Source organism: Agelaius tricolor, unplaced genomic scaffold (genome assembly GCF_023055355.1).
Source record: "Agelaius tricolor isolate 1412-34295 unplaced genomic scaffold, bAgeTri1.0.p SCAF_7, whole genome shotgun sequence".
NCBI lineage: Eukaryota > Metazoa > Chordata > Aves > Passeriformes > Icteridae > Agelaius > Agelaius tricolor.
The window spans coordinates 45,007,737-45,033,868 of NW_027269267.1; the positions used below are offsets into that span (position 1 = coordinate 45,007,737).

Here is a 26,132-nt window from a genome sequence, read left to right on the forward strand (position 1 = left end):
GCCACAAGGCAGCAATAACTTCTGCAAGGAGCACAATTCATCCCACAGCTAGTTTAAAAAAAAAACATCCAAGTGAGCAGTGAACACTTGGAGATGATTACATTGCTGCAGTTGTGGTTTTTTCAGTGTGCAGGCACCTCAGTAGTTTGCAGAAAGCCAGTGTTCCTCTCACTTTGGTCCCTTGGGTTTAAAAGGAACTAAGTAGATGCCAAAGTGCTCTAAGCTGAGCCTGGAACAGGACTCAAGGACAGCAGAGCTGGCACAGCACCACTACTGCAAACATCACTGCCAGCAAGAGGCTGCAGTCACATTTTAGAGGCAGCTCTGTGACAAGCATGGATTTTTACCTCCAATGTTGTTGCCCCACAAGCTGTCATTATCTCTTTCATATTAAGATTTCTATGCTTTTAAAAAAAATTGAAAGGAATATACGCAAGTTCTACAAAACTGACCCAACTGAAGCCTCAAGTAGACTTCAAGATAGTAGACTGGTAGAACACTGCAATTATGCATGAGTCAACATCAAGGCAGGCAGTTTGGCTTTTATCTGTGTCACAGAACACACATGAAACTGAAGAAGAGCCATCTGTATGGTGTTTCCAGTGCAGCTGAAGGAAGCAAAGTGGTGAAAAAGCATCACCCATGCCATCCTCCAGTACATTCACTGCCCCAGAATACCAGAGAATAGTTCATAGGCCCCAGCTGTACAAACCAGAGAACTACAGGAACAGCAGTGTAAGGCACATGTTGAAGGAACTGGACACATCCAGACACTCATGTTGAGCGAGTTAGTCCTTGTAACTTGTGTCCCACCTCTGCTGGTGGCCAGATGCCATCTGCTGCCACGTGGCCATGCATGCAAAGAGTCCCCGAGCCAAGAGCAGGCAGCTGCCTCCCCATTCCCCCTCTGGCACTGCACAGCTCAGCCAGAGGAGCCACTGCAGTCTCCCCTCAGGCAGCAGGGGCCATGCTTACACAGAAGCTGGCCAGGTCAGAGATGCTGAAGCACTCATGAATGTGTTATACAGGTAGTAAGAAAAAAAATGCTGAGTCTTTCACTTCGTACAGCAAAGCTTTCCCAACACAACTTTTACAGTCGGCAGTGAAACATACAACCCTTTCACATCATCATGGTAGCGCTCCAAAATCCTTAAGAATTTTTTGCCATAAAGGCAAGTTTTGTTCTTCAGTAGACCATCATATACCAGAGGATGCTTTGCTTCCAACAGGCAAAGGGACCTCTTCATAAATTATTTTGAGATAAGGAGACTTCATAGGTAAAAACCAGTATTCCAAGTTGTAGAAGAGGTAAAACTGATGATTCAAGATAACACGATCAATTATTTTGAAAAGATCCACAAAAAGCTCTCTGACACTCTGATGAGGTTTAAATGGATTGTAAAAGTCTCTTATAGCTGCTGCCAGTGTCTTGTTTCCTTGTGGTCCAAAAATAGATGTTTCATTCCCCAAATAAATAGGTTCTCCACTGAATAAAATTATGCTTGTGTAGTTTGTTTGTATCTTCCTAAATACAGCTCCTAAGTCAGCTAGTTTCTGGTAGGTTCTCAGTATAAACTTGGAGCACTCATAAGAGTCAAACCACACTGTTGAGTTTTTGTCAGGACTTGCTTGAACTGTCCAGGTCTCGTAGTAAATGCCAGTCTCATTGTCGTATTTTACCCATTGTGCCATTTCATTAAACATGGTTCCTGTAAGAGATGAAAGTAAGTATTGCAGACATCAGGTAACAAATGCAGAATTCAAAATATTTTCCATCTGTTTAAAGGTTCACCTGCCTCCACTGCAAAAGTTTACCTACACTACCTCACCATACAGAGACACAAGGTTTAGGTCAGAGGGGCAAGGGAAAACCCACTAAATAAACTACACTTACATGCAGATTATTTAAACTGTAATTCCTTTTCCTGATACTTTTCCTGCAACTATGCCAGAACATTCTAACACCAGAGAACATGACACTTCTCACTTTGCATTATCCATGCAGACAAACAGGACAGAGGTAGTACAGTCTACAAGAGATGCTGGAAAAATGCTCACCAGAACAATAGACATTTCTGCACTTCAAGTTTTAACTAAATTCAAAAATTCAGAGCAGAAATTTTCATGTTTCTTCACAAAAGAGATGCAAACTGAGACACCATGCTGATTTAGCACAGCTGGAAAAGCTGAATTGAGCCAAATTATGGGTGGGATGTAAGACCACTAAGATGGGATGCTTTTTGCCAGCTCTCTGAAGGGAGCAAGTTCAGCTCATGATGCTGTTCATCTGTGCTTGCATCCACTCACCCTCTTTGACTAGAAATCTGACAGTTATTGTGAAATTCAGACAACTGAAAGCTCTCAGAAATGCTACTTCCTTGAAAGTTTCATGGAAATGGAAAGCAAGAAAGGTGAGGAAGACTGTAACTATGCCTCCATGAGGTACCAGTATAGCCTCCCCTTTCTTGGGCATCCAATAATCCACAGAGAGAGGAAACATGACAAGTTTCCTAGCTGTTTGAAAAATTTTAATTTGGTATTCATACAAAAGAATCCAACTGTATCAGACATCAAATACTTCAGTCACAAACTACAAACTCATAGGAAAGCAGCTCCACTTTACTTCCTTGTTTAAAGAACTGCCTACGATGTCTTAGCAGCACTTGGATAGATGATGCGGAGACTGAGGCCAGCAAAGCTGCTAAGGGTGGAAGTGGGCACACACAAAGCTGTAAGCTGACTCTCCACTATGTCTTTCACACTGCACCAACTTCAGAAACTAAGCAGTTTTCATCACCCAAAATGTAACTCCCCAAGTCCTCAGTGAACTTTGTTTGTAAGTCATTCACTCTATTGCTAGAGCAATCAATCAGATTTATGTGAATGACCTTTTTATTTTAGGATTGCAGTGATCAGTATACAGCAGGAAACTCTTCTGGTGATCACCTATGTATTTTGAAGTGTAAGGCCTAGGTTTGTTCTACAACATATGACAGAGACCTATTACTGGGGACATTTTCACAGTTTTTAGGACACATAATGAAGGGTACAGAAATAGAGATTAATATTTTTATATCTTTGAGATTGTTTCTAAATATGCCTTATTGGTTTGCTCAATAATGAACATGTTTTCAACAGTTTTTCCATCTCAGCAGTCATCTGCCACTTCACAATAGAAGATTTTGTTTTGGTGAAGCCATCTGAAAAGAGCCCATAATGACTCTGTTTAAGCTGTTTTGCTATTTTTACACTCAAGAGACTCAAGTGTTTTTGTACAGCAACACCAAATGACTCTCACTTAACAACTCTCCAGTGTGAATTGTTCAAAAGGCAGCAGCCTCATGCTACTTTCTGTATTCAACAGAGTGTCTGAAATCAGCATCATTGACTAATGCTGCAAATAACCTACAGAACATAAATTAAAAGATACTGCTTTACAGAAGACAAGGCTGACTCTATGTTTTGTATTAACATTATCCAAAGCCTCTAAAATGTACCTGATATTGTGGTCACAAGAACTAAAGTTCCATTTGCCTTCCAGTGTGCATCATCTATTCCTTCATAAAAGCAGGCAGCTCCCTGGTTACACCAGAATGGTGCATCCATGCCAGGCCGCAGGTGTGGAAATGTGCAGTTCCCAAGTTGGAAGAGCTCATACCACTCCATTGTGTAGTTTTTGCCTGTTAGAGAGCTCTTGAAACCCACAGCATCATGCATAATTTTCTGGAAAATAGAAAAAAACAAAGAACCAAACAACCAAAACATTGATTTCATAACAACTTCAGCTTGACCTATACAGAAGGTAAGATGCTCAGGAGCTGTTCTGTAACAGGGTGAGAAGAGGGAGTTCCTATAACATCTTGAATTCTGTAACACTGAAGCACAATACACCAGATTGCATGACACACACACACTACTATTCAGAGCATCATGCTGTCTCAGTGGTTGTCTATCCATCCATTGTAAATTCTGTCAGTTGGAAGAAGATACTCAGTGGGAGCTCATCATCAAGACTCAAGCTGTCTTTTGAATCCTTAACTTCATGGGGGTATCAGAAAAATAAAGAGCAGAACCAAGTTACCAAAACCAGATCTTTCTAATAAATGCCATAAAACTATGATATAAATACCTCATTTAAAAGCTGCACAGAAAAACATAAATCCAAACTTAGTTAACAATTGAGATAACAGTATTTGAATCTATTCCCATGTCTAACTCTTTGTGCTTGGTTTTGATGCACTAACATTTCTTTACTAGTTAGGAATCATGCTTTGAAGATTAATTTTGCTACTGCTATAACTATAAATATTACTAAAGCTGAGACTTCATGTTTGCATGATTCCATGAATGGAGACTTCAATCCCATACTCATCATAACACTCAAGAAAGAACTATAAAAGGAACCAACTTCTCATGATCCACCATTCTGACCGTTGGCTGTCTGCTCCTGACAGATACCAATGTCCAAGCAAATATGTGAGATTTTAACAAGAGAAAAATTAAAACACTAAGCAACTATTTTACCTGATATAAGGGGACAAATAAAGGTATTTTCTTGATGTGGTGATAGCACAGAAGAAAAGACATAATCCAAGAATAATCCAAGACATAATGGGGTGCATACAAAGCACTCATTATGCAGCTACAGTGGGAATGTGTTCAAACCCACCAACGATGCTGGTCATGCTCTTGTCTTTAGCTGAGCTGAATCCTGTACATTTTGTTTGAAACTCAGCGGTCTTTGAATATCCGCCCTACAGATAGCCCAGCTCTAATTGTGTGCTCTAATATTCTTCCATACAAGCCTATCCCAACCTTACAGCTCCCACTCTTAGCAGCTCCTGTTAAATTCAGCTGAATTTGTCATTCTAACTTTGTTAAAAAGTCACCTTACCAAATGTCCTAGCAGGTCCCCGTACTTGAATTCCCATACTGGAGCCTGTAGTCGATAAACTTCAATGACATCCTCTTCTTTCATAAGCGGGATGGCAGAGCCAGTGGGACAGAAGGTGTAGCGAGCTTGGCAGTAAGGATCGGTTTTGGGACGGAAATCAAAGCGCCTGTGTTGAGAAAGAGAAGCACACAGAATGACAAACACAGCTGGAGTACCTGTCATGGCTTCCTGAGGGGGACAGCTTACATGTCCAGCACCCCTCAAGACACATTCTGTGACCCAGACTCTGCAACAATTGGAGTACACAAGTTCATAGGGCTGCTGGGGTGCACATCTGCAGAAACAGGACTTCAGGACTTAACGCTCACAAATGGAAGTCATATTGTACTGATCGTGAAGGAGTGGAAATAATGTGGATTACAAAGGGTGACATACTCACCAGATTAGAGATACACAGATGCTGAGTAATGCATAGTTTGAGATCTGCCTCAAAAACATTCTCCTGGCAATTTATTTACATGGGGATTGACCAATTTGCTCTTGCTATTCTATAGTAAGAGGTCCCCAAAACAGCTATTTTGACTCTACAATATTGCAAAGTCCAGAAAAATAATTAATCCCTCTATGCTAATTTAGATAAAGAGGTCTAAGAACATTGTTGGAATCGTTGTTTCTATTTCATTCCTATCAAACCTCAAAAACCAAAGACCCAATTCACTTCCTTATCACACTATAGTCAAACAGCAAAGAACCTTTTTGACAAGTGTAGGGGGAGTGTGTGGCCAGGTTTTGGTAGCAGGGTGGCTACAGGGGTGGCTTCTGTGAGAAGCTGCCAGAAGGTTGCCCCTTGTCAGGCAAAGCCAATGCCAGTCAGCTCCAGGATGGACCCTGCACTGGACTGGGCTGAGAAATTAAGGAATGATAGCAACACCTTTGTGATAACAGATTTTAGAAGTAAAAAAAAGTTACTGCACCAATGTAATTGTGGCCAGAGAAGAGCGGGGTTAGAATATGTATGAGGCACAGCCCTGAAGACACCACGGCCAGTGAAGAAGGAGGAGCAGGAGCTGCTCCAAGAGCTGGAGCTGAGATTCCCCTGCAGCCTGTGGAACAAGCCCATATTAGGGCAGGTGGATCCCTTAAAAGGACACTTTGACCCCACAGAGCAGGCTGCAGACCTATGGAGAGATGAGCCCATGCTGGAGCAGGCTTCCCGGTAGGACTTGTGACCTTCTGGGGGACCCCTGTTGGAACAGACTGTGCCTGAAGGATTGCATGGAAGAGTGACCTATGCTGGAGCAGTTAACGAAGAACTGTTGCCTGTGGGATGGACTCAGGTTGGAGAACTTAATGGAAAACTGTCTCCTGTGGAGGGGACCCCACGCTGGAGTAGGGGAAGGACTCCTCTCCCTGCAGGAACAGCATCTGATGAAATGAGCCTGACCCCCATTCCCCATCTCCCTGCAGCACGAGGAGGAGGAGGCAGAACCTGGGAAGGAGGGAGTGACTTTGGTGGGCACTTGGCATCCAGCCAGGATCAACCCACTGTAACATGCACAGCTTGTCCAGATCTTGTCTGGTTAGCCGGGGCGGGGGGGAAGAAAAGAAAAAGAAGGGAAAAACAATCCTAACAAGTATGTCTGAAAAAAACATATAGAAAACAAAAACTTAGGCCAACCACACATTCAAGTCCTATTTCTAGCTTGCACACCTTACATTTTCAATTACCCCTTGCACTGCATGTGACAAGAAGGTAAAGAGCATGTTAAGAAACACTGAAACCCCACATTTCTGAGCATCTCACACCAACAGGATTGTTCTCCAAATCTGACCATCCCAAGGCCCAGTCTTGTAATTCCTGAACTTGCTGGAAAATCCCAGCAACTCATGACTGCAAGACCAGCTCCTTCAGGCATCACCTGACACAAATTTAACTGCTGGGAATTGCACAACAAGCTCTCAAAATTTCAGGTGTGCATTATTAAGCTGCAGTCAAACATTGATAACTACTCCCTTTACAAACAGCAAACCCGCACAAAATACACATTTAAGCATAATGCTTCTTCTGAAGGGGCTCGTTTCCCCGGCACGGCCAAATCGCTGTTTTCACAACACAACGTGCAGTTGTGGCCCAACACCACCAGGAATTCTGGAGGTCAGGCAGCTCTGGAGCAGCGAACGGGATTTTGTACCGTTTCATTTGTCACGAACCATGATGTTAAGTTAAATTTAAAAAGAAAAAACAAACCCGTACCCCGATTTCCTCACCACCACCTTTCCTGTGGGCATTAAGGAGCGTGTTTAAAGCGGGCAGTATTCCCGGGGAGCCAATCCCTCCCGCTGCAGAGACCAAGCGCAGCTCTTGGCCTGGCACGGCACCACGGCAAGCCGAACACGCCAAACACCGTGTCAGTGACCACCACCCCGAGATCAGAAAGGGGAAGCTTCGCACGGCCTCTCAGTCTAAGGCGCAGAGAAGCAGGAGCAGCGCGGCGCGGCCGAGGCCCGGGGGCGGCACTCACCTGTAGGGCACCGGCCAGCGCCGCCGCGCCGAGCGGGGCTCCCCCGACACACGCGGCCCCCACGGCGCCAGGAGCAGCAGCAGCCACAGCGGCGGCAGCAGCCGGGAGCAGCGAGCGGCGCCCATGGCAGAGCCGGGCCCAGAGCCGCCAGGGAAGCGGCGGGGCCGGAGGAGGCCGGGCGGGAAGGGGCCGCCCCCGCGCCCGCCCACGGAGCCGGGGAGGCCGGCGGTGCCCGCCGAGGCCGGGCTGCGGGCAGGGCCTGACCGAGCGGGGGTGGTTTTCCTCCTCCTCCCGAGGGAAGCCAGCAGGGTGCAGAATCATCCGTGAGAAACGTCACCCGGCCGAACTGCGACTGAGTTTTCTGGAGGTCCAAGGAACTACATGTCGCTATCGTTCGGATGGAGCAGGGATCCTCTGAACGTTGTCCTTTCACGCATTGCTTTGGAGACGCGTCAAGGCTGGTGGAGGGTCTGGAGCACAAGTCCTACGAGAAGCAGCTGAGGGAAGTGGGGGCGGTTCGCCTAAAAAAAAAGGAAGCTCATGGGGAACCTTGTCGCTATCGAGCGCGACACAGCACAAAGTACCACGACTCCATCAGAAGGGTGCAAGAGAGATTTATTATAGCAACATGTTGCTTTTATACTTTTTCAAGATATTTACATTTATTTAACAGACACATTCACTGCCCATTGGTTATAAGAAAGAAATAAAGTTCTCAGTAGGTGACCAAGGAGCCGCGTCATTCTGTGAGCCAGCAAGAGTCCGTATCTTTTAACTTTCTTTCCTTCATTACGTCGCCATGGTGAGAATCTTGGTGTCTTCCTCAGGAGAGATACAGGGCTTTCCTCTATCTTCAGGAGGCCTTTGCTGGCTCACAAGAACAGCGCAGAATGTCTTTCATACAAACCTTATCACTTTCTAGAGCTCCCTGAAAGGAAGTTGTAGGTCGAGGTCGGTCTCTTGTCCCAGGTAATCAGTGACAAGATGAGAGGACATAGTTTTAAGCAGCACCAGGGGAGATTTAGGTTGGACATCAAGAAGAATTTTCTTGACAGAAAGGGTAATTGGATATTGGAATGGACTGCCTAACGGAGTTACTGTCTCTGAAGGTATTTAAGGACAGACTGGATGCAGCACTGAGGAGGTACTGAGTGCCATGTTGTAGTTGACATGGGGTGTTACCATACCCCATGATAATCTCAGAGGTTTTTTCCAACCTAATTGATTCTGTGATTCTGTAAAAGGCACATCAAGTGCCCATCCTCACACCCAGAACCTCCTGAGGGGGTGACCTCTGGGCCTGGCCCTGGGATGATGACGTGAGGGTTCACCAAATGGCAGACAGGCTTTTGCTGTGATAAACCCTGTAACCCTGAGCCTCCACAGACTGCCCAGATGTCTTATCTGAAACTTTTCAGGGCTTCAAGCTAAGTCTGTATATCTGCCACCCATTTCAGAACACTTTTTCAAATCACAACACTTTACAGGACTCATATAGCATTTTATTCTCTCATCTTTATGGTAATGGTGAGAGCTGTCTTGCAGATGAACTAAGAGAAACTGTGAAGAGAGGTTTGTCACCAGCATCCCTGCAGAAAACATAGCTTTTTCCAGCTCTGTAGAGTCCAAAACTGGCTATGCTGGTATCAGAGTCCAGGAGGCTAAGTTTAGTAGTTGGCATCCAGATGAAAACACTGGTGTGTGTTACTCACTGGGTAAATAATAACTTGTGCTGTGGACTTTTGACCATCAGGAGCCAGAAAAATATCCCTGCTCATTTCTTGTGAGCCCCTAAAGAACAATCAGTTCTCTAGTCAGCACTGTGCTAGGCTGTATGTTCAAACAAAACTGCAGGTGGAAAACCCTGCATCCTTCATAAAAGTGCAGGATAGGCAGCTGCATATCAGTTTCAGTAATGCTGGGGGTACTAAAGATATTCAGAAAACCTTAAAACTTTAAATTTCAGCAACATTTCCTTATCTCACTTCCCTGCTCTCTGATTCTCTAGTTTATTTTTAAAATCCCATGCCATTCAGCACTATACATTAATTTAATGCATGCTTACATAATCAATCCATATCTCATTTTAATCTCATGCATGTTAATTGTGTCCGATTTATAAAATCTCTGGGCTTATTTGTTAGAAAATAAAGTGTGCCAGTAATCATGCATGTTTCATACCTTGAGTGTAGTGCAATATACCAGCTCTTTAATCTGTTCAAAAAGATATGTGTTTGTTTGGAATATAGCCGTAATTCCTAGTGCTAGAGATTTAGATGTGTAACTCTGGAAGTGCTTTATGAAATGAAGGAAGGCTAATTTATTCCTTCTTTGAAATCAGGATGCAAGGAAGTAAAAAGGCATAATGAAGGTGCCATAACTGCTCACTAGCCAAACTAGAAATGCAGTGTGAACAGGTTCTTAGACCTCACTCAGCATATGTTTGCAGTGTGGACTATTAAATCTCCACTATGTAGATGCTGAAGGGGTTGATTTTTTTTTTAATAGCATTTTCATATCTCACTTCATCACATCCCACAGGAAACTTTTGCAGCGAGGAACTGGTTTGGTTCTTTTTTTTCTCATGCAACCTAAGTTATGCTGTAAACATAGAAAATAAACCACCAATATATTTATGACTAAATATATTTGAGCTAAAAAGACATTGTCTAGTTTATTATGCAGAAACATGTCAAATTCTCCATTATAATCCCACAGAGCTGATCTGCATCTTTGTCCAGTAACAGGCTTTGAGTAAATACTGAAACTGGCTACAAAGATCAAAATTTTAGACCTGACAGGATTCCTAAATTTTTCTCATTTTCCAGAATATTTTCTTTTTTGATTAGTGAAAACAACACACAGCAGATAAAGCTAAAGCTATCTGCTGAAAGCACAGCAGATAAAGCTACACATCTGGCAGCTTTACCAATCACAGGGGGTTTTTTCCCCACTCACACTGGCATATGTCAGCTATTGAGTCAGCTGGACACATACTGAGAAATACAAACATCACCTGAAATCATGCTGAAGCTGCTCTGAAAGACAGGAGTTCATCAGTCAGAGGCACAATCTCTGCTTTTGAGGGGTAAGAAAGGAATTTTGAGAGAAGGGGTCAGAAACAGAGCTCCTGGGCTCTACACTTTGCTACATAGCCTGAGATGCCACCTGAGCTGTGAGTTGGGCTGGGAGAAAGCCATGTCTTTTTCTACAGGAGGGGGAATGACTGGGCTTTGTAAGATACTGCTAAGAGTTCCCCTCAGGATCTCCTTGACCCTGGCAGCTAGCATGGGAGCTGTGCTTGGGGCAGATGTGCAGTTCAGCAAACATTGGGATTACAGGGCAGCTTCTCCTTTATCTGCTAGCTTAGGGGGCAGGTGATGGAAATTATCTCTTTCCAAGCTGGAATTCTAGGGGGGGTCTGCTGAAGCCTGAAAGATAGGATGAGGGTTGGGATAAGGATGCAGGGGAAGTTCATCATGAGTTTTAAACTGAGATGAACCCTCTGGGATTTGCTGCAGGGTAGGAATGAGCGAATTGATGAGTCAGCTGAGTGCCTGTGAAATACAAAGAGCTGTCCAAGTCAAATTTAAGCTAACAGCTGTCATCAGGCAACTAAGGCACGTCAAAGCAGGATTTCCACCAGAGAAAACATATTTCTCAATCCTGGGCAGGAGGAAAAAGGCTGGGGTCTAGGGCAGAGTTGTAATTCAATCCCTTGAACTCTGGAGGAGACGGTACCTACTCTCTTCTCTTCAGGCTGTGCAGCTGGTTGCTCAAGGTCTGATAAAAACTTGTGAGAAAAGTCAGAAACTGCTTCTGCTCTGCTGAGACACCTCAGAAGAGGCTCCCTGCTCCTTTCCTGGTGAGCTGTTTTTAAGCCAAAGCTCCTGCCTCCCACCTGAGCTACACTGCAGCCACACCTGAACCCAGCTGTGTACCCCACCAATGCAGACCCAGTGCATTGATCATTCCAGCCTTGCATTTGCCTCATCACCATGGATTTTTCTAGTGATCAGACTCTTGGTGGAACCTCACTGCTGTTCAGTTTCTGGAAGGGAACAGGCCCATAGTAGTGGCTGGATCCAGCAGCAGCCCCAGATATAGCAGGGTAGAGGCTGGGATTACACTACCTGTGCCAAGGGCAGTTTATAGGATGTGCAGGAAGAGTGACCCACACAGGATGGAGAAGAGTCCTCTTAGGGCTACTTTGGGGTGACAGAGAGCTAGGGCAAGGCCCTGTCATGAGCTGGGATGAAAACATAGACCTAAGACACAGAGGGTCATGACAAGGTCACACAGGCAGGGCAGGGACATGGCACAAGCAAGCTGGAGCTGGATCAGGGAACAGAGCTGGCACAGAGGTGTGAAATAGAGAACCTGAAGTGGGATAGGACTATCATATCCCAGTCAAGTCTAGGGTCCACCCAGGAAAAAGGACCACCTATAATATGAATCTGAGATCCATCTAAAAGACAGGGCCAGAAACAAGACTGGAGATGAGGTTACTGACAATTCAGGTCCAGGATCCATCCAGAAAGACTAGCCAGTAAGTCAGGTCAGAAAGGAGCAGGGAACTGTAGTCCTGAGCGTGCTCATTTCCCTAGCTCTAACATTAACCCCAGCCCTAACACACAGCAGAGTTTGGGACAACACTCATTTCTCCAAACATGCATTGAGCTTAAACTCCTTCCACGCAGAAGATGCAAAGAAGAACTCCTTCTCAAGCATAAAGATGATTCCAGGGGGATTCTAGCTCTACAGACTCTCAGTGGGCTATGCTGTAATGCTCAATCCTAAGAGGCAGAGTGTGGGCTGTGGTGTAGACTGAGCTGAACCCCACACCCGTTTGGAGTAAACACTGCCCAGCAGACAGGAGTCTGCCCTTCAGCAGGGAATTTCTCTATCCTGGCCCTGTCCTGTTCCAGAATCTCCCTGTCCATCATGCCACACAGACTCCCAATCAGTATTCAACTGAATGCATTTTGCTGCAGGAAAAGGCTCTGCTTTCAAATGTTGTTTTTGTTCTGCCCAGACTGCCCACTCTCATATCCTCTGCAGAAAACCCATACTCCAAATTTTTGGAAGACACTAAATTCTTCTACAAAATCCAGCTTTTCAGTTCTCTGGTTCAGTAGAAGAGTAAGTTTTCATTATTAAACACAAGCTTCTTATAAGAGAGGCAGCTCATGAGAAATGAAGAACCATTTGAGAGATCTTATTGAGATCTGAGAGATCTTATTGAACTTCAATGCAGCTGATCCCTGGTGTAGCATTTGTGTGCACAGTCCTAAAGAGGAGACATGGGATATATTCTTTCCCTTTTGGTTCATTAAAGCAATGCCCTAAGGAACTAAGTGGGAAGAAAGTTTCGTTTGCTCAAATACCTCAGTTTTCCCTGATAAAGTGGAGCAGCTCCTTGAAACCCGTCATGAGGTTGAGGGAGAAAAAAGGCCTAGGTGGGGTCACTGAAACAAACAGCATCAGGACCCAGCAGTACCGCAGGCCTCTTACCAAATTCCACTTTTTTTCTTCGGCTTTCAAAGCAATTTGGAAGCCGATTTTCATTACACAATTATAGCCTTACGCGCAAAACAAACCCAGCAAACAAAGCCCACCTCACAGGCACCCCCTGCGGCTCAGCGAGGCCGGGCACCTTCGGGACCAGCGACAGGGCGGCGCGTTCTGCAGCGCGCCGAGGTCACCGTGCGGCACCCGGCCGTCACTGCCCCGCTGCGGGGCGCAGCCGGGCCAGCCCTGAGGCCGAAAATATGTCCGAGCTCTAAAATAAGTTTTGTTTAAAACTAGAGACACACGCCCCTTGCTTTCCAGATTTCCTCATTTATTTCCCGCCCCGCCCGCTCGTACGCCGGCGGAAGATGGAGCCGGCAGCGCAGGCGCGGCGGGAAGAGGAGGAGGAGCAGGGACGGAGGTGGCAGGCCCGGGCCCGCCGCCTGGCGCAGCTCCTTGCCGGGCCTGAGGGGCGGCTGCCATGGGCAAGCGGGTGGCGCTGGTGCTCGCCGGCTGTGGCGTCTTCGATGGCAGCGAGATTCACGAGGCGTCGGCGGCGCTGGTGCACCTGAGCCGCGGCGGCGCGGAGGTAGCGGGGGGCGGCGGGGTGTGGGGTGTGTGTATGTGTCTGTCTGTGTCTGTGTGTCTGTCTGTGTGTGTGCGTGCGAGCGACACAGCAGCCGAGCGTCCCCCTCTCCGTGGGACAGGAGCCCCTCCCGGTTTGCGGTGCTCCCTGCGCCGCCCCTGCACCCTACAAAGCCCTTTCAGCCATAACCTCTTTTTTTATGTTGTCCCCCCCTCCCCGTTTTATTCATCCCCATCTGTGAAAAACGCCAGTCACTTGTTTTTAAAATTTTAAAAGTTTAATAATAATAAAATGGTTATAAAAATAGTGACATAATTAGAGTAATAATACTTGGGACAATTTGGATTAGGACGATATGAGACAATAAAAACAAACAGTTACGGACGTCCGGGTACCTTTTTCTGGGCAAAATAAGCCCGAAAAAGGACACCCGTTAACAGAGGATTAACCCTTAAAAACAATAGCCTGTTGTATATTCATACATGATGCATGAATTCCATTCAAACACAGGATTCTGTCTAGTCAGTGTCAGCCGCTTCTTCTTAATCCTAGCAGCGTCTTCAGGCCTGAGTGAGGCGGGAAGAAGTTCGTTTCTTCTGATAAGAGAGCAATAAATTCTTTTTCTCTGAAAGATTTAGGTGTCCTGTGGCTGCTATCTTGGTGCAAGTCCTTTCTTTAAAAAAAGTATCTTACATAGCATAGTTTCTTTTTTAACATTATGTTGTAACCTAAAACTATATTTAACACACTACTTAAGAAAATTAATGCAGCGTAACTTTCTAACATAACACATATAATATTCATTTTAATATTTGCAAAAAGCCAATCATAAAATATGCATTTTTCACACCCTCCAAAGGCCTGTCTGGCTCCCTGACAGGAGTTCAGGTTGCACAGGCAGCTGGACACAAAACTGAAAAGAGGTCTCATTAATACAACTAAGTTATTATACTAAGAGTCATGCCTGCAGGTCAGAGAGACCCCTGCCCAGGTGAGGGCCGTTCCCCTGAGCCTGTGTAGAAGTTAACTGGAGATACAAAACTTGTGTGGCAATGACCAGCCAATTGTAACAGAGGGGCTTCACCTGGAGAGTTCTCTGGATTTCAGTGTATAGACAATGGCACAAAAACTCCAGTGGGTGTGCTTGATTTGTGGAATACCACCAAACACCCAGGCTTGCACAACTCTGAAGTAAATGATCAGTGTCTGTCTTGATGTGTAATTATTTGCTTGTCACATACAAGGTAATGAATCCAATTTTGTGGGCAACAGTGCCAGACTCTTTTTAGTGGTGCCCAGTGACAGGATGAGGAGCAATGGCCATAAACTAAACCACAAGGAGTTTCATCTCAACATGAGGAGGAACTTCTTTACATTGAAGGTGTCAGAGCATGAGAATAGGCTGCCCAGGGAGGTTGTGGAGTCTCTGTCTGTGAAAATATCCAAAACCCACCTGGATGTGGGTTTGTGAAAATATGCAAAAGCCTGCATGGTCAGGGGGGGTTGGACTGGATGATCTCCAGAAGTCCCTTCCAACCCTTAGAATTCTTTGATCCTGTGAAGCCAGGAGCAAGGAGAAGCTGGAGACCTGTCCCTTCTCTTCTGGCCACAGGGAGCTGAGGATGGGTTAAAATTCTTTATCATCCTTCCAACTGCTTTTGCAGCCCTCACTGGGGATTACCTGTTTGCTTTCTGCTCACAGTTTCTGGGCTCTCTTTGGTAAGCTGGGACTTGTCAGAGAAGCCTGGGCCAGGATGTAGTGGTGTGCTTTGGTCCCATCTGTGGCTTCAGATGGCAGAAGCTGGTCACTGTCTGTGTGTAGCTGTGCTGAGGTGTCTGATGGTAACAACAGCACCCTCATATTTAGCACAAAATTGTCATCTCTGAGAAGTTTGCAAAGGAAGCTTCAAAACAGACACAGTGGTACAGTCCTGTGGTACACCTGTCACAAGGCTTTGTATTCTGATGCACTGTCCTCCTTTTGTGTCTAACCAAAATCGGTTCTGCTGGTTTTGGTCTTCCTTTCTGCTGCTGGTGTTTTAGGATAGCTGGTAACTCTAATGTTTGCTCTAGAAATGCTTGTAAAATTTGCATCTTTAACTTTTTTATGTCAAACTTTTTATCACTTTCATCCCATAACAGTTAAGAGCAACCTTTCTTCAAAGTCAGCTGCATGTCCAGTTGGGCTGCTGATATAAATTGTGGTGTCCTGTTTGTCCTTGGCCTTATCTGCCATGGCAAAATCAGTAAGCTTGATGTTGGCATAAGAATACTCTCCTGTCAAAATGCTGCAGGAATAGGATGGGAAGGATGCCTGTGTTTACCCATCCTAATATATCATATGTTGCTTTAGATATTTAATGTGCTAGATTCATCCTGTGGAATTTGCTTAACTTAGATAAGAGGCTTCAGGGACAAAATCTGTTTTCATTAAATGATCTTTATTGTGACAAATATGTATGAGTTTTGTTTACATTCACAAAATTGCTTCATCTCTCTTCCTAGGTGAAGATATTTGCCCCCAATATTGAGCAAAGGGATGTAGTCAATCACCTAAAAGGAAGTCCTGCAGAAGAGAAGAGAAATGTGTTAGTTGAAAGTGCCAGGTTGGCAAGGGGAAACATTCAGGATTTGGCTGAACTTAAAGCTAGTGAATTTGATGCTGTCATTTTCCCTGGTAGGTATCACAAAATCACAAAATACGCTGTGTTGGAAGGCCCACAAGGATCATTGAGTCCAACTCTTAAGTGGATGGCCCACACAGGGGTTGAGCCCACAACCTTGGGGTTGTTAACATCATGCTGTGACCAGCTGAGCTCATCTTTCAAAAGAAAATTGTGATTTTTTTAAACTCAATATATTTATTGATTCATAGTTCACTAAGTTAAAATGCCAGAGTGTTCTCTTGGTATTAAGTTATGCATCCCGCCATTCCTTCTTACTGAATGTTGTGAAAACTTCACTACTTATGTGTGGACAAGAACCCTGACCAGAGTACAAAAATAGGGTCAGAACTCAGTTACATGGCAATGTCTTAATTTCAGGGCCTCTGAAAATGTTGGCAGAATAGCAGGTTTCCAAATAGATGATGTTCCATGTCAGATGGGAGTACATTCTGTTTTAATTATGTATCCAGTCAACTGCTGATCAAGTTGTACTAAACATGTTTATGGATAATTTTTCATTTAGAGACCACACAATTTCATTCCAGACAGAGGTAATTGTAATCATTTTTAGAAATGAGGAAGCTGGAGCATCACGAGGAAATCACGACTGAAGATCTGTTTCCAGAATATTCACAGTACTGTTAAATACTGCCTTCATGATTGGGCCTGTTAATTTTGAAGTTTTCACACTGTTGTAAGGCCAGCAGAGGGAGCGTGTGTATAACACAGAGAAACAATTCTGCCTGCACTGTGAGTAGTTGATGTCAGGGCTGATCAGGAGCGAGTAGAGGCTCACAGATGTTTTCCACATTAATTTCATGCTGTTATAACCCAGGCCCGGGGGGATTGCTGTAATAACTGTTAGAGGGAAATAAACCCTATTTAGTTTGAAAATTAAAATCTTACCTCAGAGATTTCAGATAACACTTGAAAGTGAGCAAACCGGGAAAGGGAAAATATTAAAAATGCAAAGCTTCTTGATGTCTGCTGAAGTACTTGTGGAAATTTCCTTATGCTTATTGGAGAAAAGTTGATGCTGTGCACATTCCATGTGGAATAACCTTACTTTGATTATTCTGATGGCTATAAATACAGCAGACAAAGGAGCTGTAAAATACAATCTGCTTATACAATTAAATGACGATTAAATGTATCTAAAGGATTGTTAAAACTAATTTATAGAAAGACAAATCAGCACTAATTTTAATAGGAAATTATGTTATCATTTACAAGTTTTTTTGTCTTAGAATACCATATGTTATAATGTCCATTTTATGTAAAATCCCCAGTGGTTTTTTATTGTGCTAATGGCTTTTTTTAATTTGAAAAGTAGTTCTAGGGAAGAAGAAAAGCTCTTCTATAATTGCTTAAGCATCAAAATAAAACTTGAGAGTTCATTACTATAGAGGGTCAAATCACTGTTTGCATTACTCCCATGAACTCCATACTTGTGCTTTCAGCTAGTAGTGGTCTTCTGGTTCTTCCTCCTTATGGAGTGCACAACAGATGTTACAGCTGTTCTAGTGACTAGCAGGCGAATGTGAGGTTTCCTCTTTGTCTATTTGTTACTTTTTGAAACAAGGTTAAGCTTTCTGGCCTGTATATGACCTGCATGGTATAAAAAACTGCACAGCTAAACTTTTAACATTGTAAACCCATTGTTTACAGGTTACAGTGACATTGTAAGGCTTTCAGTACAGTTACTTAACAGTCCCACTGATACCAAGATTATGTTGTAAGAAAGAGCTTCTGTTTGGTGTGTGCTATTATCAAATTTAATAGCGTTTAGCAGTGCCTTATATTTGAGCTTTTTGATTTTGGTTTGTTTTTTTTTCTTAGGTGGTTTTGGTGTAGCAAAGAATCTGTGTTCCTGGGCTGTAGATGGCAAGAATTGTACTGTCAACGAGCACGTCAACTCCACACTCCAGGCCTTCCACAGTGCTAAAAAGCCCATTGGTTTGTGCTGCATATCACCAGTTCTGGCAGCCAAAGTCTTTCCTGGCTGTGAGGTTACGGTCGGTCAGGATAAAAACGTAGATGGAAGGTAAGAAGGAAACGGATGGCGAGGATTTTCATTGGAATTAAGATTAGGAAATGGACAGGCTTCTATGCAAAAGTTTCTTTGGTAGCAGTAAACCTAGGGGAACTTAGTTACGTTTAAGATAAATTAGTGACAGTTTACACTAGAATAATAGTAATAGGCACAGAACTCTCAGGGCAGGCAGAGTGAATCCATGAGGTCAGGTGATTTGTGATGCTACAACCAGATATACACTGATCTGTGATAACATAGAATTGTTTAGGTTGGAAAAGTCCTCTAGGATGGGCGACTCCAACTGCTAACTCAGGGATTTTTAGTAAAGTTTTTCTAGTGGTAGTGGTTTGGGGCCACTTTAGGGGATGGAGGTGAGAACAGGGCCTGGAAGAAATCAGTACTGCTTCAAGAACTGTTAACTCCCAATAAAACTTATGAATTAAATGTATCAGCAGCTGTAGTGGGGGATTCTGTTCAGAACAGATTGCAATCTGTTCCTTCTTTATCAGAAGGGGGAAAAAAATCAAAATCTCTAGAGATCCCAGAGGAACACCTTACATGGAGGTATTGGAAAAGGTTGCAAGTTCAGCTGGCTTCTCTCAACCTTTTAAAGATCAGTTAACTGCACTTGGTATCATCTTCCAAACTTAGGGAAAGATTAGTAAAAAGTATTGTACCTTCTGACATATTGTGGCTCCATATTTCAGACATTGTTTTTGAAGGTATTAGATCACTTGATATGTCCATAGGGGATAGGAAAATCTGATAGTAGCAGTCTCTAACTCCCTTGTCATCATCAGTTAAAGACTCACATAGATATTATTGTAGTTCTCTCATTCAAGTTATGTATGCAGAATTTTATGGCTGTATCATTCCTTTATGTTAATTAAAGTCTTTTTATTTACAGATTTCCTGATGCTGAAACGGCATCTGCTATAGCAGAGCTTGGATGTAAGCACATTTGCAAAAATGTAAATGAATCCCACGTGGATAAAGCCAATAAAATAGTTACTACCTGTGCTTTCATGTGCAAAGCTCCTCTGCACGAAATCTTTGATGGAATTGGAACAATGGTACAAGAAGTCCTGAAGCTTGCCTGACTAGAAGTGTACAGACTTCTCCAAGGAAATCAGTGTAGCTAAGCATAAACATTTAGCTTCCTTAGATTGAATTAATAAAATAATGCAACTGCTAAACTTCACAGTTCCTGGTTTGTTTGGTGTGGTGGGGTGTTTTTTAATATTTAATACATCAGATGGTTACTGCTGAATTTAACCTATTTATTTCTCTTTTAAAATAGAAACCATATATTGAAGGTGATGGGAGGAGTTCCTTTGTTTTTGTTTTGTTTTGTTTTTTAATGAATCCAAATGTATTCAGCTGCAATTGCAATTGCGATGTACCCAGCTGCAATTACAAGTGAAGTAGCTGTAAATGAGTCTGTTTATCATCAGTATAGGTGAATAATTCAATTCTGATTTCTAATCAGAGGAGAAAAATAAAAGAATGTGGTTATTTGGATTCTTTTTTCCTCTTGCAAGTCTTCAAGCAAGTATTACTGATGGACTTCCAAAATTTTTGAAGAGCCCCAAGGTAAACCAACTTTATAAACCAAGATGCAGCACAAATGAATGCATTGCCAGTGGAAAATACTAAAGTTTTGTGCTAATAAATGAAGTAATTTCAGATTTATTTAGTAAAACGAATTAGATTTATTTTGTAAAATTTTTTTTGCATACATTGTTTATTGTCCCGAGGAAGATAATTTTATATGTATTAGAAACCATGCTTTGATTTAATAAATGTGAACAAAGGGTTGGCAGCTTCTCTTAGAAGCTCAGTCTGGCAAGGCTTTGTACTCCTGGAGGAACCAAAAATTCCCAGAATTCATGATCTGGGTTCACTGAGTTGTCTCTGGTAAGAGGTGCTGTGGTGCTCACAAGTCTGTCACTCCTGCCCAGTGTGGTGCAGCCCACACTCTGCTGGGCCTGAAGTAACCTACACTGCCATCACCTGCTCAGTGTCTCATGTAACTGGGGCAGGAATGAAACAGGAGCAGACCTGTACCACAGAGGAGCCAGCAGCTGGACCTGGGCAGTAATGCCTTTATGATGAGGAGTGTGGAGCTGTCCCTCATGCTCAGCACTCGTGTGATCAGGTTGGGCCCAGGCCTTTGCTGCCTCAGTGCAAGAGCAATGGCTACAGTGACACCTGACGTGCTGCAGAGTAGGGAGTGCTACCCCTCCCTACATGTGCTGTGTTTATTTTAACACAAATGTCAACATTCAGACATAACAGATTCCCTCTTCAAGGAGGTTGTAGAGATAAATCTACAGAAATAAATATTAAAAGATTTTCATTCTTTGTACTTCTAACCATGATGATTTTCATGGACACAGCACTTCCATACTCTTCCAGAATTTGGATTTTCTGTATGGAGTTATTTAGGAGAAGCAGAACACAGATTTTTGGCAGAGGAGCGGGGAGATTTTTGTGCCGTGAGCAAGCAGTGAGTGCTCTGCCTCTAGAGGTACAAAGAGAGCTGGGGTCAGCTGTGCCAGCAGAGGATCTTCTGTTCAGCCTGGTAAGCTGGGCACATAAACACCAAATTATTTACCTAATCAAAACCCACAATATTGGACTGAATATGGTTCTTGCGTTACAGGATTATGTTCTTGTGTTATTTAAAAGTGCTTGAATCACAAAGTAAAAGTTTGTCCTGAATTTTGCATTGGCTTTGTGAAGAGCATGTAGCTGTTGGCTGGAACACTCAAAGGAAGCGCAGCTTCTCTGGAAGTACTCTAGCAGACTGTCCTGATAGAAATGTACTTAATACAGAACAGTCCTCTACTTTTTCCAGGTTGTACACAGTGTCTATAATGCCTTCCATGGCTTCTGTGGGCAGGATGTCGAGCGTATTGGATTGAAACTTTTTCTCCAAGTCTTCCTTTTCCAGAGGTTTCCTCCAGTGCCCGTAGAAGGTAGCGCAGCGGTCGCTGATGGTGCTGCCGTCCCGAAGCGCGACGCTCACTTGGCAGTACAGGCTGTCAAAGCTGGGCGTGTTGTCAGGAGGGTGCTCCAGCTGTGTTTTGCAGAGGAGCTCCCTCAAGGCGGGCCGGTGAATGTTCTCACTGGCGAAGGACTGGACTGACATGCTGCCATCCAGCAAAGCCGAGCACGCAACAAACTGGAAGGAGTGTCGTGCTTCGTGCTCTGAGGCTGGGCTGGGTCTGTTCACGTATTTGACCTCAGGGACTTTGAGAATGACTTTCTCGATTTTATCAAGGGGGAGCAAGTTCTCACTGCTCTCCACGAGCTTCCTCCTAACAGAAGATGCTGCATCAGCCACCCAGTGTGTTGCAAGATGAGCAGGAAAGCGTTTGATGGCCACATCTTGCTGGTCCAAGAGCCATGGGTAGGACTGCAAGGTTGGCAGAGTCTGTGGGTTGTAATCTGTATAAAAGGCACCCATCCCTGACTCCATGTCCAAGATCTGTTTGTTTCCTTGAAGGCCCTGTAAAGCTAAGCAAGCTGCTTCCAGTCCATTCCTGGCAGCATTCCCAACATGGAGAGGCTTTATTTGGGTTGCTGCATTAGCCAGAGGGGCACCTGCATAGGAGGCAGCAATAGCCAAGGCATTTTTACATTCCAGCTGGTCAAGAGCTAGCAGTTTAGCACAAGCTGCTGCGCTCCCCATCGTACCAACCACAGCTGGTGGGTGAAACCTGAGAAAACAAAAGTATCTTCATTACCTGATTTCAAAAACTCAACCAAATTCACTATCTACAAAAGCTTTTCACTCATTGCCATGGGAAGTGGATTGGACCATAAAGAAACATACATTCAGCATTCATGTGTGGGCCTAACTGAGAGTTGTCACATTTCCCCAGGAAAAAGTAAAACTGGAATAGTGCTGCTTGCCGTGGTAAGTCTTTCCCAGAAAGCAATGGAAACATTAGTGCTGCTCATAGTTTAAAGCAAATTTATAGTCTAAATATAAAGTTATATTTATTATTATTTAAATTAATATATTATTCTAAATCTATAAAAAGGCAAAGTAGGGAGATCATTGCATCATTCTGAATTAGTCGATGCTTTAAAAATAAAATCTATTAGCTACAGAGTTAGGAATCAAATGTATTTATGTGTAAGATGAGCCTTCCCAAAATTTCCAACAAAGAGCTTAGGAAATATGAATAACTGTGCCACCTGTATGTTAACTGACATTTAATTATGTATATTAGCACTGATAAAAAAAACACCTCCACTCCAATTTCTACTTTAAACATTTCTATGTACCTTCTTGGAATATTCCTGGCTTCTCTGGAGAAGTGCAGCAACCTGCCTTGCACTTCAATTCCCACATTGAAAGCTAAGAGCAGATCAAGACCCGAGACTTTTTTCTTCTGAGGGAAGGCCTCTGAGAGTGCAATCAATGCAGGGAGCACAGCCCCAGATGGGTGTGTGGCTGGATGCCAGGTGTCATCAAAGTCCATTGAGTGCACCTAATGGAAAGAGAAGCATTGGTATGTTAGAAATAAACTCAGACTTTGCAAGGTTGCCTCAGTCAAATGAAACTACTGCAACTGGTATTAAAAAGTGCCAAAGAACTAGATCTTAGAAAGCAAAAATTTCAAAAGTCTTTTAAAGACCTTTACTCCCAACATGGCTGTCTGAGAAATGGCAATGCAGCAGAGATCTTTCCTCAGAGGAGAATAATTCTAATTCAACTTGTACCAGCCTGAAACTGGTGTGACAGTGATTCCTTTTTTCTGCAGTTGGCTTTTGCTGCTTTCATTAGACTGGTATAATTAAAGCAGCTATTCTAGGTCTACCATGTGAACATGAATTTTCTCTTTCTCCAAAACATAATGAAATATAAACACAATGAAATTCCTTCCCCGGTGCTGCAACCGATGCTGCCATTAGGACTCACACCATAAAACTGTAGCAGCTAAATACTGCTAAATGGAATTTATATCATCAGAGCTATTTTTCTGCTGCAACCATCTACTGTAAAGAGGCACAAGCCTGAAAATGTACAGGAGGCTTTATTTTGTGAATTTTAAGCACACTGAAACTAGACCTGTCACACAAGAAACCAGATTTCCTGGAGTTGCTGGGAGTAGGAGAAAGCTACAGTGTGAATGTTGAACGAGCTGCTTGGCTCAAGAGAGTAACCCAAGAGGTGCCTTCTCTTTCTCATGCCCAGAGCCCAGCTGCTCAGGAAGGTTTTAGGTGTTCCCAGCATGGCATATGGCTGCTGATCTGGCAGCAGATTGTCCCAAAAGTGCAGTCAGTGTCTGTGATGCATTGCTTATAACACACATTCCTTCCTCCTGCAAAGTTTTGAGAACCCCCAAAGACCTGAGAGCATCAGGGACAGCATTTTTTTAATATAGCATAGTAAAACACCTCAAAAACCTGAACTGTCACATCTGTTCACCCATGTTTTAACTTCAGAGCAAACTGGGAAGCTGGTCAGGCTCCCCAGCAGTCAGGTTTTGCCCTGTTATACTGTGATTCTGCATTTTTGAGGACTGTTTCTAAACAGATAGAAGAAAACACAATGTCTCCCTTGAAAACCTTTGATGCCATCTGGGAAGATGCCCTGCAGTGCAGGATAAGGAAAGTTGTGGCCAATACCCTGTAAGCTGTGTTTCTGGTGTCCTCAGTAAGTGCTTAAATTGACCTGTGACCAAGATATAAACTGATCATATATATGCTACCAGCCAGATCTGAATATCATAAGGGCTGCTAGGAGCAGTACCAGATCTCATTTCCAAGGTAATTTTCTCTACATTGGAAATGAGCTGTTAAATTGGACCTCTGATATTGTTGTCACACTAATTTAAATAGGCTTAATATTACTATTTCCTTGGTTGGTCACCTTTCCTAGTTTTGCATAATTGCCAAATTTGTCTACCCCACCTCTTGTGCATCTTTCAATTTCAAACAGTTTCAGCCTCAATCTGAATTTAGACAAACGTCTGGGGAGTCAGTTATTGCTTTAATGACAAAGTGCATGTCCAAAATATATCACTGGCTTTTGGAAACTGTGTAACTGAAGATTAAGTTGCCTTGTGATATTATGTCTGTATGTATCTATATGTGCATCTGTGTTTTTCTGTAACTGTACTTTGCCAGCTGGCAAGAAATTCGGATCCCAGTGAAATGAGCTAGAGGGTGTGTTTTTAAGCAGCTACAGCAAGGTTGTAGCCTTGCTACAAGGTTGCCAGGTTGTAAGAGGTAGAGTTCTGACACTTGACAACAGCCCCAGGTCCCACATTAAATATAAGGGATGCTGTTGAGTTGGATCATACATATATTATACCTTAAGTTCAAACTCGCTGGAAGGAAGTTGTAGCACATTAGGACAATAGTCTAGAAAAGTTTTGTAGCAGGCTTCAGAATAAGCTATGATTTTTGGGACATTTGTTCTCTATAGAGCAAGAATGGCATCAATTGGTATGATTTCAGAGCAAATAAAAGAGCATCCCTTACAGCCACTCCATTCACAAAAGCTGCATACAGAGGAGGCAGTCGGAAATCCAAGTGGCCCCAGATGGTACTGGATAAATCTGAGCTGTAGATCTGAAACAAATTGACACAAATTAATTCAAAGTCCTGAACCTAAGGATAAATGTGCATTGTATCTCTGATGTAACTGAGAGCAGACCATGTCCTCTGGGGATCTAACTGCTCCCTTTTATGAGAAAAATATTATTCTTTCGGAAAGTCTGAAAAGGAAGTAAATTTCCTGTTGGCTTATGTCCTATCCCACCCAAACAGGGCTCGGGGGCAGACCAACACCACCCACCTGGTACTCAGTACCTTCACACAACCCCTGGCCACTGATGCCCCTTCTCACCACCCATTGACAGAATCACAGTATCAGTTGGGTTGGAAAAAAACTCTGAGATCATCAAGTCCAACCTAAATTATATGGGACTGTCATCATCTTGTTGGGGAAGATGTCTCATTAAAGGGTTTTGTTTTCTGTGTTTTAGTAAGAGCCTGAGTAAACGATAGATGGCCTCCTGGTGCTGCAAACTGAATAAAAGGGCATAAACTACCCTGGTTTGGAAAGGGGAATTCTCTGTGGGAAGAGACTAACTGGCACACAGAGCTCTGGAGCACAAGTCCACCCAGGCAGGCCTGAATGCTAAAACAGTGGGCTGAACTCCTCCTCACTGATGCACTCCTGTGCTGGGAAAGGCTTCTTTTCAGGGTCAATTTCTCTGCTAGTTTGAGGAGAGCAAGACTGGGAGGAGAAGCATGGCTAATACACCTCAGACAATTATGTTTTATGGACTGCAAGTAACCCACTCCTAACTCCCCATCTCTTTAACAGTTCCTTGATTTGAAAGGCTGGTGATAAGTGATGCTTACTTTGTTGATGTTTTTAATGAGATATCACAGGTGAAAGAAAGGAAGGGGTTCTTAGTTGACTGTGTTTGTAGAGGGGGATCTTAGCATACAGACTGATACACAGACTTTTGTCCATCCAGAGTGAAAAGTAATTTAAGCACTGAAGTTTCACTGTCTCCAGTGGGAAGAACACGATTTCTCTCTTTCCATCCATGAAAGAATTTCACCATGGCAAAATTTCCTTTTCATTGCCCAAGTTTTCCCTTGCTTTCTTAAAGCTAAACCTTAGGGTGTGCTATGAATGCCAGGCAGCTTACCTTGCTGTATTGTGCCACTTTGTGGAAGACCTCAGTGCTGGTACCCAGAAGCCCCACTCCAAGAGTATCCAGAATCATTCGCTTACTTCTCTGAATTACTTGATCTGTCAACTGATTTGCATTCAAACCATGAATCACCTTGGCAAAATTTCCTGTAACTGTCTGGAAAGGGAAAAAATAAAGAAGAAGTAGATATTTCTCTATATTTAAAGTAAACACTCTATTTTCTT

General features: G+C 43.4%; 3 protein-coding genes across 6 annotated transcripts in view; 1 reads left to right on the top strand and 2 right to left on the bottom strand.

The window, feature by feature from the left end:
- Nucleotides 1–522: 522 nt before the first annotated feature.
- Nucleotides 523–7,939, bottom strand: CLN5 (CLN5 intracellular trafficking protein). The gene is made up of 4 exons (XM_071431042.1): nt 7,417–7,939; nt 4,895–5,060; nt 3,498–3,723; nt 523–1,709 (listed from the first exon to the last, which is right to left on the bottom strand). Exons 1-4 carry the CDS (start codon nt 7,539–7,541, stop codon nt 1,198–1,200), a joined length of 1,029 nt encoding a protein of 342 aa, XP_071287143.1. The 5' UTR covers nt 7,542–7,939; the 3' UTR covers nt 523–1,197.
- Nucleotides 7,940–13,287: 5,348 nt separating this feature from the next.
- LOC139591865 (glutamine amidotransferase-like class 1 domain-containing protein 3, mitochondrial) lies at nt 13,288–19,415 on the top strand. The gene is made up of 4 exons (XM_071431048.1): nt 13,288–13,516; nt 16,019–16,190; nt 18,019–18,223; nt 19,122–19,415. The coding sequence occupies exons 1-4, from the start codon at nt 13,409–13,411 to the stop codon at nt 19,312–19,314; spliced, it is 678 nt and encodes a 225-aa protein (XP_071287149.1). The 5' UTR covers nt 13,288–13,408; the 3' UTR covers nt 19,315–19,415.
- Nucleotides 19,416–19,906: 491 nt separating this feature from the next.
- The window catches only part of ACOD1 (aconitate decarboxylase 1), a 33,542-nt gene continuing 27,316 nt past the window's right edge, over nt 19,907–26,132 (bottom strand). For all 4 annotated transcript variants that reach the window (XM_071431046.1, XM_071431045.1, XM_071431044.1 and 1 more), the window contains 4 exons: nt 25,903–26,064; nt 24,719–24,808; nt 22,514–22,719; nt 19,907–21,939 (listed from right to left, as the gene is read on the bottom strand). In XM_071431046.1, coding sequence (XP_071287147.1) covers nt 20,985–21,939; nt 22,514–22,719; nt 24,719–24,808; nt 25,903–25,980 — 1,329 coding nt within the window. In that variant the 5' untranslated portion in view covers nt 25,981–26,064 and the 3' untranslated portion in view covers nt 19,907–20,984. The remainder of the gene's footprint in view (nt 21,940–22,513; nt 22,720–24,718; nt 24,809–25,902; nt 26,065–26,132) is intronic.